The 11,912-nt window shown below is 42.2% G+C and overlaps 1 protein-coding gene across 2 annotated transcripts; it reads right to left on the bottom strand.

Moving 5' to 3' along the window:
* Nucleotides 1-2,906: 2,906 nt before the first annotated feature.
* On the bottom strand, nucleotides 2,907-11,911 carry sar1b (secretion associated, Ras related GTPase 1B). Of its 2 annotated transcripts, none has more exons than XM_056593480.1 (7): nucleotides 11,719-11,911; nucleotides 9,293-9,368; nucleotides 7,177-7,296; nucleotides 5,890-5,955; nucleotides 5,605-5,708; nucleotides 4,137-4,268; nucleotides 2,907-3,532 (listed from the first exon to the last, which is right to left on the bottom strand). In XM_056593480.1, the coding sequence occupies exons 2-7, from the start codon at nucleotides 9,348-9,350 to the stop codon at nucleotides 3,416-3,418; spliced, it is 597 nt and encodes a 198-aa protein (XP_056449455.1). In that variant the 5' UTR covers nucleotides 9,351-9,368; nucleotides 11,719-11,911; the 3' UTR covers nucleotides 2,907-3,415. The 2 variants fall into 2 exon arrangements, with proteins under 2 accessions (XP_056449455.1, XP_056449456.1); XM_056593481.1 differs by lacking the exon at nucleotides 11,719-11,911 and adding an exon at nucleotides 9,461-11,712.
* Nucleotide 11,912: the final 1 nt, after the last annotated feature.

The following is an 11,912-nucleotide window of genomic DNA, read 5'->3' as shown; positions in this document are numbered from 1 at the left end:
TACTTTCTGATATTATCCATGAATCTTAAAGACTGCGTCGGGTTCTCCAACTCCCTGGTACTTCCACAACAAAGACTTGTAGTGGGGGTTATCTCGGTCATGGTGGATAAGGAATTGGGGGGAAAGGAACTTTGGCTTTGACCCTCTGAAGTCCAGATTGAAACGCTACATGGAGGAGAAAGGGACTGTTGCCATATGCGGGACAGCTCAGTTCATCTCGGGTCCATGTCAGGGGAGTTTTCTGAAATATCCGGGGCTTAGCCCATAGGGAAAGGAAAAAGGCCAATTTTTTTTTCAGAATGCTTTGCATAAATATACAAAATACACAGTTTATTATAGCTTTAATAAATAGCTTCCAGACTGCTGTGCTGCTTATCCCCAGACATCTAAAGTTCCATTGAAGAGTAAAATGAATACAAGTGAGACAGACCTTACATATATATATATATATATATATATATATGTATATATATATATATATACATGACTGGAGATAGAATAGGTTAATTCACTTGAGGTGTTAAACAGTCTGGTTATGTTTTTGAATCATTTATTCTCTCGCCGGAAGGACTATCAGAAGGACTAGGCTACTTTGAGATGCCCCTGGACTCCCCATGTTTGTTTCTAAAGCAAGCACAAAAAAAAAAGAAGTTGATTATTAATTCTTTTTTTTTTTTAAATAAGATTCGGGACCCGAAGAGAACTGAAAGCTGTCTACTGAAAACACCTTTCTCGAATGCTCCCTGAGTTTGTTGTTGCTGGGACATAGAGGTCAACCAGAAGTGGCTCTATAACCATGTATGTTAGGATAATTGACACGGTCCGTTCGAGTAGTAAAATCGGTATAAGGCCTATTCCGATCTAGCTGTCCCATGTAAAAGCACATGATGGTGAAGGTGATCCAAGCTGCCATTTAGGAACCTAGTGTGTGTGGTTAGGGCTGGTTTAACCTGATCACTCAATGCACAGCAGGTGTGCAGCCTCACCCAGCCTCACCTTTTTTTAAGTAAACAAATCTATTGGTGAGGACCACAATAACATGATCTGATTATCTTTCTGCTTTTTTTTCAGCCAGGTAGTCAGTGACCTGGCTTTGAATAGATCATTTGGATCTTCATTTGGTTGTAGCCTAGTGTGTATGCAAATTATATGGGTTACAAGGTACGCAAAACGGAGATGGAAAACAAACGTCCCACTGCCAAAGTGGGAAAGAGATAAGTGGAGAGCAGTGGTTCAACCCCAAATACATTGATGAGTTAGGTAATTTTTCCTCTTTGTGTCTCGACCAGACTGAAATACAATTTGGTTGTAGTTATGTAGGCAAACCAAATGAGCAAGGTACCCAGTAAACATGTGTTGATGTCTACTTTGTCTTAGAGCGAAAATTAAAATTACCCATCAACCGGATTCCTAAGATGACCATAACCCACGTTATTTTATTGATCACTGATATTGGGCATCTGCTCGTGGATGACATTCCTGCTTTGGATGCATTTGTTCCCTTGGTGGATTAAATGTATCAATGGTTTACAAGTTACACAATCCATGCTAAATGGTCACCATGTAGGTCTTAATGTGACGACTGCAAGAAGAAAAGAAAGAAAAGAAGCAAACCATTCACGTTCGTGTCCAGCCTGATATTCATTGCAAACATTTATTACAATATTGTTTTAATGATGCAAACAGCAAGTCCCCTTCTGTTGGAACAGCTCATTAAGATGTCATAGGGGACTAATAGAGACACAGGGATGGGAACAAAAAGCAAAAAAAAGTGTATTTCTTAATCGTCATTCCATTATGTTTCCTTTAAAAATCTTAAAACAAAAGACGGACACATCTCCAATTAGTTAACATTGTTTAACATATTTTGGCATCTGCTCTCCTTGTGTTGTACTGGAATATTGGTATTCAAAACCCTACAGAAGGCATGCATAATAGATTCTGGTAATGCACATAGATTAAGGGATATCGCTTATTAAAGAAAAAAATATATGTCTATCTATATAATATCCATGTACGTTATTTCAGTACACTTCATATATATATAATGTGGTCCCTTCGTAGCGTGTCTCTGGCCCAGCGGTAGAGGCTGCTCTGGGGAAGTCGTTGGTGCTGTCCAATACTCACCTCTAGGGGGAGCTAAGGACTGACTTGTTCTTCACTGTATCTTACTGCATGTCATCATAATCAAGTTGCCAGCTCCTTATATTTTAGCCTGATCACAGTTTGTGCTGTATAAATATTCAATTTTAAACCTTGAAAAAGGTAAAAAAATTGTGATAGCCAATGATAGTTTTTTGTATTTAAAATCTCTTACGTAAATGCATACAGTCTAAGCAAATATGAAGGCCATCAAGATGCTTGGAGCCACTCAATGCCCTGTGCCTAAAAGTATAGAAAACTTTAACATAATGAAAATACCCAACCTTCAGCTACCCTGACAAGAAAACCCTAAAGTCCTTATTTTCAATACATTGAGATAAATGGACGCCTCTATTTCAGTAAAATAACAGCCACACATACACATCTTTAGGGTGCAAGCTATAGAGGTGGCCACATAAAGTTTTTTTTATGTTTATTGAACAGGTGATACAAAATAAAAAAAATGTTCTGCAAAAAAAAAAATAAAAAAAAAGATTTAGGACCGACAATTAAATACTGGGTCAAGTATCTGCACATATTTCTTTCCGGTTTAAAAAAGTGTATTGCGATGTATACAACGACACTGCTCTTCCTCGCTGCTCAAACTGATGGTGGGGAGCCGGGGCCATGAGACGGAAGGTGGGAGGGAACACTGCTTTACCAATGGAGCCATGGAATTGATTGACAGGGTCTGATGCATTTCATCAACACACTCAACGGATAGCGGAATGGGACAAGGCAGAAAGAAACTGGGAATGGATTAGTATAAAGATTTCAAGCCTGTGAATGGAAACGCCTCTGCTGCACAATCCATATTAATTTGACCGCTTTGAAAAGAGAAAAAAAAAAAATATGAACAGGAGATTAACGAGAGATAAATAAGTAAACGTGTGCGTGCGCAAGTGCGAGAATGTGTGAGTTGGTGTTTGTGGGTGTATGCGTGTCAGTCTGTGTGTGTGATTGTGTGTCTGTACCTGTGTGTATGTGTGTGTGTGTGTGTGTGTGTGTGTAACCAAATGTTCGACCAATAAAAGTCTATTGGGTTCAGGTTGTACTGCGTTCTCTCGGCAGCTGGAGGCAGATGTTTCTAACCGAACATGGGCGTGGTTGAGGGGGGTCGGGGTGGTGGGCTGGCTATGGTACTTGGTGGCAACGGCAGGGGCGGCTGGTGGGTCAGGCGCCTCCCCCTCCCCCTCCCCGTAGTGGTGGGGGGGTGGCTGCAGCAGCGGGCGGTCCTTGGTCGTGTTGTTGGGGGGGGGGGGGGGGGGGCCCTTTAGTCGATGTACTGGGAGAGCCAGCGGAAGCCCTCTCCGTAGCCCTGGCGCTTCAGCACGCTGCACATGAACACCTCCAGTGGTCTCGTGTTCAGCTCCTTCATGGGGACGTTGCCCTGCGAGACACACACACACACACACACACATCGTCACCGTCACTGTAATGGAAGATTTACTTTGCATCCCTCTGAAGCTTTTCGGTCCAGTTTAATAGGTTATCAGAAGTATTTTTGAAAAGCATTACCTCAATATAGTCATATTTTCGTCATACATTAAGACAATTATATGAATGCATGGATTCATTTCTTAATTCACATGACGGCAGCCAACATGGGGGTGAACCGGCAAAGCAAAAGCTAGATCCCTCTACTCAAAGCAGCTGGATCTGAGCAGCTGTTACTGTTGATGTCGTTGGCTGGGGTTATTTCAAGGTCTATACGTTCGGACACCCGGCGGTTAAACCCAAGATGTGACCCATGGGTGCTAGTGCTCTAGCCAACAGCCAGCCCCGCTAACGTGGAATTCTTCCAGTTTTTCCACAAAACTGAACTGACATCTAAACCGCTTCGCTGGATGACAGCCAGCGTAGTAACGGACCCCTTTGGAGCGGGTGGGTGCACAGTGGGGTGCACTCCCATCTCCACAATCCGAGCCCATCGCTCACAAACTGAATCAGAGGGCTACCCCCCCCCCCCCCCCGCTGCGGCCCCTCTAACTCACCTTGCCCGTTGTCTGTCCATACAGTCCAAACAGCTCCCTCAGCTTCTCCTCACTGACGGCTTCTTGTCTGTCAATCTTGTTGCCCAGGATCAGGATAGGCACGTTTCCAATGGTCTCGTCCGTCATAAGTGCCTGGGGGTACGGAAGGGCAGTGTGTTACATGACCACACTGTAAAAGGACCGCGCTCGTTTGGGACTACTGACAATCGAGCGGCAAATAACACCAAATAGGACGAATGCATTTTGCCAAAACTACAGTTCAAGTATTAAACGTAGTTACCATTATGCAAAGGAAGCGTATAGAGTTTCTCATTTAGAAACACAGCCTAACCAGGCCTGAGCCTCCTGATGAGGACAGACTGCATGGTGAAACACAGAGTCTTTGTGCCATCCGCGCCCATTAGGAGCGCTGTCCACGGCTTCACTCACGAGCTCAGCCCTGGGGCTGAACACTGTTACATAGTGTAGGGTTCAAGGAGGCCATGGCTTCACGTTGGAGCAAATATGTGGAACTTGCAAGCACTATGGCTGCATTCTTCTTTCCCTATGGCGTCTCCAAAGAGTCACTCGTCTCCCATTAAAACAATGTGGAAGCCAGCTAGCTTCACATGAAGCAGAAGGAATTCATGGGGAGAAGCCTTGACCCATGAGGTTATATTTCAATAGTTTCAACTGACATGGAGATGTGGTAATAATGTAAAATTTAAAGTGTTAGCCTACTCTTTTTAGCGCAAACATAAATAAAAAACAAAAAACCGCTTAATCAGCTAATCCCTGATCACATGTTCAAGCCATATATGGGCATGTAATGCTGGCCAATCAATCAGTGCATCACGACTCCGAGATGACCTGGAGGAACCACACTGTTTCAAGCATCACATTCCGACAACAGTTTTCCTATGACCAATATTAAACTACCCATATTAAAACCAACATAACGGTTTCAATTCCATCAGATCATCACTTACTCGTGTGAAAGCAAGAATCACGTTACAACAAGAACTGTGTTCGCACACAGGATGAAATCATTTGAGAACTTTACACACACACTCTCAGTCAAGTGCCCTCGTAAAAGGGTCAATAAATGGTAGCATACTTATGTTTAAAGGGGACATATTATACCACCAGGTGTGAGTGTGATTAGCCATTACAAGCCGTTGTGAAATTGTGCAGCTTCAGACAACACAGGTGGGCGTGTCCACCTAGATGTGTGCTGGATAGATCAGTCTACCAGACTACCCAGTGGACTGTGGCAAACGTTGCTCATCTATCCGTCTTGAAATGGCTAATCACACTCACACCTGGTGTAATATGTCCCCTTTAATATAGCCTAATGAATGTATCTTATCTAATTATTATAGAGAAAAGACTCACGTTTTATAACTTTTATTTTTTACCATTTCTTTCTCTACGTGATGTCCTGAAACCATCCTAAGAAAGTGTGTCGGTCAGTATAGCAGGTACTCACGTCTAATTCTGTTTTGGATTCACCCAATCTTGGCAAGTCTGCACAGTCCACGAGGAACACGATGCCGTTGATGGCGGGAAGGTAGTTCTTCCACACTCTGCGAGCTGGGGACACAAAAAGGCCGAGCAGGTGAATCACCTCATGTTAGTTACATTTTTTTATGTATGCAGATTACACATGATGACATGAATACAGATACTTATTTATCATAAACAGGTGGAAGTCTCTGTACAGCATCCAAAATCATCTCACAAATTAAATTGTCCTGCTTTCACAGACACCCACCTTGTGCATGGCCTCCCAGGTCGAAGGTGGTGAAGGTCATGCCAGCGATCGTCAGCTCTTCAGACGCTGATGGGAAAACACGGGAGCATGGTTACTTTAGTTCAAACTTGGTGATGATCAGGTGTTATGAAATACTTGAAGCTGCCATGTCAAGTGTATTTGCATAGCCCTTTATCACAATCACAACAGGGAACTTCGTCAAGCTTGAGTAAAAAAAAAAGTAACGATAAGAAACAATATCCAAGATACATCCCTGTCAGGGGATGGCTATGAGAGCATGTGTACGATTGAATAACGAATGGTCACAAAAAGAAAGCATATTCCATAATGTAAAAAACTAATCAAATGCATTTTTAAGACAGATGATCGATGTTGACAAATAAATGGTAAGGGTGCTAGAAAATATATTGACCAAAACGAAAAGCAACCAGGGTCTAGCGGGCAAGGCATCCTTGTATTGGTGCATGGTGAGATTTCATCAGACCTTATTTTTTGGTGGACAGACATTAGCGTAGAGAGCAGCAGTCTGCAGCTGCCTCTGCCAGCTGGTTCACAAGAGCCAATAAGAACACAAACTCCATTCGCCTGTTCAACAATCACCAATTTCTTAAAACAATTCCCTAATTACATTCCGGTCCATTCCATGATGTTATTACGATGACACATGTATTGACCGTAGCTGTGGTATACAATAACTGGCTGTCAAGGTGCTGGAGGGACAGGGACTATTAAATAATACCATCAGATCGTCACATCGTTCGTCACATCACCCACACACACGAGCACCGACAGCTTAGCTTGTATGTATCCGTCCGTGATGAGAATACACAGCTTGACCCTTGGCCTGACACCCCACCTACCACTCAGGTTGGTATGGAACTGTACATTGTTACACCCCTGGGAAAAGGCTCTAACCCTGGACATTTATGTGGCGGGTTTACTTGAATATGGAGCTAACCATCAAAGGAAGACTGACTTATACCCTCAAACCTCTAAAGAGGAGTACACTTTGATGACCTCTCATGGAGATTAATGGAAGGGGGGGGTCGGGGGATAACAGTCAAATAATTATTTTAGGGATTCAACATTAGAGTAGAGATGTCCCCATACCAAACCAAATATATATTTCTCAGCTCATCGGTTATCGTCAGGCAGAACAGAGCGTTGGTGCAGTGTACTTGTGGCGTAACCATGAGTCCATATCGTATTGGATCACCACAATAGAAGATTGGCCATAAACAAGAAAAACATCAGTCTAAGAGCCTGCGCGTGTGATTATGTACTCACTTGGATGCAAGGTTGGCACATGTTGTCCCAGTCGGTCATCTTTGAGCATGTGCAGGAGCGTTGTCTTGCCAGCATTGTCCAGGCCAAGAAATACTAACTTGCCAGATTTCTTATACAGTCCTATAAAAAAAAATGAAATGTGCATTACATGGCAGTGTTATAAAAAAACAAAAAGGGTTTTAGATCCAGATTGAAACCAGTTCCAAAAGAACGTTCCCAGGAACAGTGTTTAAGGGTTCGAAAGAAAACACAATTACGCTCAAGGCAGTAAGCGCTAGAAAGACTGGCTTATCCATCAATAAAATTAAAATTGTGACAGTGATGTCCTTGACGAAGCCATGCTACAGTTTTGGCAGAAACATATTCTTGGCAAACAAAGAGAAATTCAAGACATAAGAATGAGATGTTTTGCTTTCGGGACACCTCGTCACTAGATATATGCTTTCAACATTGTGATAGGGTTCAGTTTACAGAATAACGTGATCATTCTAACACAAAAACCTTGAAGCATAGTGGCATTTAATAGTTATACTGCAGAGGCAGCTTCAATAGAAAAATAATAACTTGTATATTTCGCTCTGACTTTGACTTTATTTCTTTATTGAATTGTTAGCTAGCCAAAAGGCTTAGTACCGAACTAGGACTGAGCCATCTGGGAAATATACATGATTATGAGCATTTTTAAACAACAGCAATTCATATCAAGTGTACTTATGAATTCAAAATCCAAACTGTCTAATAGAGGATCGTTATGTTGAAGAATATGGACATTTGGAGTGAGGTATCTTATTTGATAATCTTAAAGTCATCCCCTCTTAATACAGTTATGTGAGGAAGTCAAATAATGAGCCTTAGCAAGTGCTTCAAAAGAGGAAGCGATGCCACCCAGACGCCCTTTGCTCTCATGTGAAACTGCAGCAGTCCACGTATGACACAAGTTGGCTGACTCAGGGATTGCCGGCGATGACGGCTCACTGGATAACAAGGCAGCGACCCGTCGGACAGGGAGAGCCGGAGAAGCGGCTCTGCACTCTCATCGACATGTATGCACAAAACACCCGTTTCCTGAGGCAGAGAGAGGTCTATGGCCATGCGGTAACATGAGAGAACCGGGATGTCATGGCTTAGATTGGGGAGTTTTCAAATTCCTGACACATTCAATGTGGTTTAGGCTTTTTTTGATCAACGCATCGTTAGGTCAGGTGTGCCATTTTATCGACGGGCCGGGCAAGAGTAATGCGAGCACACGTAAACTTAGTGTTCTAGATAAAAACATACAAAGAACAGACTCAACAGGCGATTCGGGGCCCAGGGCCGCCAGTCCTTCCATCTTCATGTGGAATTAGGTTTGTCTCTTTAGAAAGTAGCCAAAAAAAATGCTACATTTAAAAGCTAAACTTTTTTGGTGGAGACGCTTCAGAGATGAAGCCGTAAAAGTTAATAGACCATACTAAACAAGCTTCACAAAAACATCTCTAACCAATCTAATGTCCAAATCACTTCATCGTGTTCTACCAAAGAGTGCCCCTGTCACTCATAGGAATCATAGCATTATAGCACATCGCTCTTTGTGATCAGACATTTTGTTTGGCAATATCCTGCTATTTTGACCATAACTCTGTACCCTCTGACGCACATTGAAAGACCAAAGAGCTATATTGTCATTGTTACGATTCCTGGCAGGAGGGCAAAAGCAAAACACTTGCAGAATCTTTGCAACAAAGAAATCTTGGAAAACCTCATACAAAGCTCTTCACAGGGACAGCCCCCTTTAGAACGTCTCGGGTTACTGAAGTGAATTTAAAACTCATTCACTGCTCTGCCGGATCAAAAAAATCGTTCTACTAAAAGTTGAAAAGGTTTCCCAATGGCCACAACCCTTTTGGGATACGTTCTTAGAACCCTCATTGCGCAGGAGCGTCATAAGGAGAAATGCTGCAAATGAATTGTGCCATGAACCATGGCTGTATACTATAAGTTTCTGGCCAAACGATCGTTTGACCTTATGACATTGCAGTTGCTAAAACAAAAGACAATTAATCAACCAAAATGCTTTTAAACGTGAATACATTGCCACCCAGAGGAACAGGACAAGTGTGTGTGTGTCTGTACTCACCTAGAAACTGCAGTACACTGCTGAAACCACTATAAATCCAATCAAATATGAATGACATATCCAAAGCTGTCGAATCCTGCAGGGGAGAAGAAAAAACTAAATGAATCACAAAAATACTATCAAAAACAATCGTAGGAATAAATTGTAGTACATAAAGCTAGAACTTACAATGGTCTGGGCCACTACAAAAACAGTCTCAGTACAGCAACTCAGTGAGTAGTACTGTCAGGAGTACTTGTTACCAGATTACCAACCAAATAAAATGATATGCAGCTCTATAGATAAGTGCTTGGGTTGTGACTCATCATTTGAACATTAGTCAGGATCACTTTACACAACAAGGTGGGTCATAATATAACTGGGGTCTGATTGGAAGATTAGAAATTCTGTGTTGCCTACACAACATGGGAGGTTAACACCTTGAGATTGACAGAACAAGATGACTGGAGGGTCTAGAGGTATACTCTATTTTAATGTCCCAAACTGGGACCATCTCCCCAGGACTAGTTAACGCCAATCAAGGAGTTCTGACAAGAGATAATGCTCTACCATAAGAACCATGAGTGAATTTCAATCAACTTGTGATAAAAACAATGGAATTCTACAAGAACATGCAGCCAGTGATTATCTTGCATCAGTGTGGCTCTTTGGACAGGAGTTTCAGAGCAAGGATGATTATCAGATAGGCTTCACATACCTCCCATAAGCAATCAGAGATCTGTGTTTTCAACACCATTTAAAATAAAACCATTCACAACTCTTAGCACTAGGGCTTAAACATTTCAGAATTTGACAACTAATTCATTGATACAGTTTGATAATCACTGTTTATCTGTGAAAGATTATAAAAAAAACTTTTAATCCACAAAAACATTTGGCTGCCAAACAAAAATATGTTTGTAACAAGGGACAACCAACCAGTCCCCTGCCTAATTGTATGTAAGCTTCCTCTATTCTTTCCTTACATACTGACATCTGAAACCCACAAGTGAAGAGCAGTGTGGGGTCATGTTGAGTAACATGCAAACAAGTCAGGGACTAAAGAGTACAGCAGGCAAAGGTGAAAGCCATGCAAAACCCAGCTGAGCTACACGTCAGCAGGAGATAGGCTCCTGTCTCCCATCGCTTCCCCCCTCCTTCCCAGAATGACTGCTGTGAAAGAGTGGGCCGGCATAAGAGGCTGAGACTCAAACATATGAACTTGTGAAGCAGCCAAGTCAGCTGCATATGCTGGCGAGATGGGCACCGACATCCACGTTCAACCAGTCTCTTGTCTACCAACAGGCGCTCGCACTAGACTACGGCACCGGACATAGCACCTTATGTCAACATATTACTTTAAAGTTGCCCAACTGGCCTGGGTATTGGGAGCACAATAAACAAGAAGATTATGGTTTGATTGTGCCTTCCATAACTATTGACTCACAAGTGAGATGATCATAGACGTTTTAAATTGTCAAAAGGTGGGAATTGTAATAAGAATTCAAGAGAACAGATATTCAACACAACAAACCGGTTACCAACAGAGTGTAGAGAGCAAAATAGTTTTCATGGTCCAGTGACTTAGACATAGGTAGGTTCCAACGAGTAATATTACGATTTTCAGTCATTATTAAACTGAAAATAGGGTCAGGGTCTATATTCTGAGAAAGAATGATCTCCCATCCACATCATATGATGCCCCAGTCAATCTACACAATAGGCTTATATAATCAAAGATATAACTATAAATAAAAGGACAACAGCCCTTGTAGTCCAGTTTTTTTTTTTTCTTAAATAATTTCTTATGTATAGGGTTTATTCGTAGAGCTGTATTAAAAACTAAACGTGTGCAGTAAAAGTCGACATATTTAAATACACAAAATGCTAAAGGCCACATATGGGGACAGCTATGCATATACCAGATGATTCTACTGTCAAACCAGTGACATTACAGCCGGTAGTCGCGTTGTCATCGCTAGTTCCCTTTACTGCACATAAAGGGAGCTTTCGTGAACTCTGAAACACATTCGAATTCTATAATAAAGCCCGTGTAGATCAATTATCCTCAAACATTAAGGTGAGGCCGTCTAACAGGGTCGCTAACTTGAACCTTCTAGCTACGTGTCACGTCCCGATACTACGTAGCACTGCTAGCGATGCTACGGTAGCTAACCCTTTGGTTAAAATACACACTGGAATACTACATACATTTGGATTAATCAAACGGTGAGATTCTGTTCTAAATGTATATTACATGTGACGTTATTCAGCTGTATGGTTATCCGGGGTCGTATATTACGCCGTACAGCTCAGGGTTAGCAGCGCTAGCGTCCCTCCATTAGCCCCCATGACAACTCGCTAGCTGTGAGAGCTTTTGAGCGTCAGCTCTCACACCGAGGGTTAAGGCGTAGATCCCATCGTTGCAAATACATGGACAGACTTACCCGCTCGCTATGTGTAGATAAATTCACCTAGTCTGTACACTTTTATAACCATTAAAATTGGTCCTGAAGACAAAAGAAAGCTTTAAGTGTCGGTCTTCTTCGTTCTTTCGTGTTTTGTTACTAAGCCACGACACTGCAATGGCTGTTCAACAACTCCCCGTTTTGCCCAGCCGCTTCCGGTCTGTGTTCCACAC

The sequence above is a fragment of the Gadus chalcogrammus genome, chromosome 7 (genome assembly GCF_026213295.1).
Source record: "Gadus chalcogrammus isolate NIFS_2021 chromosome 7, NIFS_Gcha_1.0, whole genome shotgun sequence".
Lineage (NCBI taxonomy): Eukaryota > Metazoa > Chordata > Actinopteri > Gadiformes > Gadidae > Gadus > Gadus chalcogrammus.
Note: the sequence above shows the minus strand (reverse complement) of the source record. Positions and strands in the feature narration are given on the sequence as shown.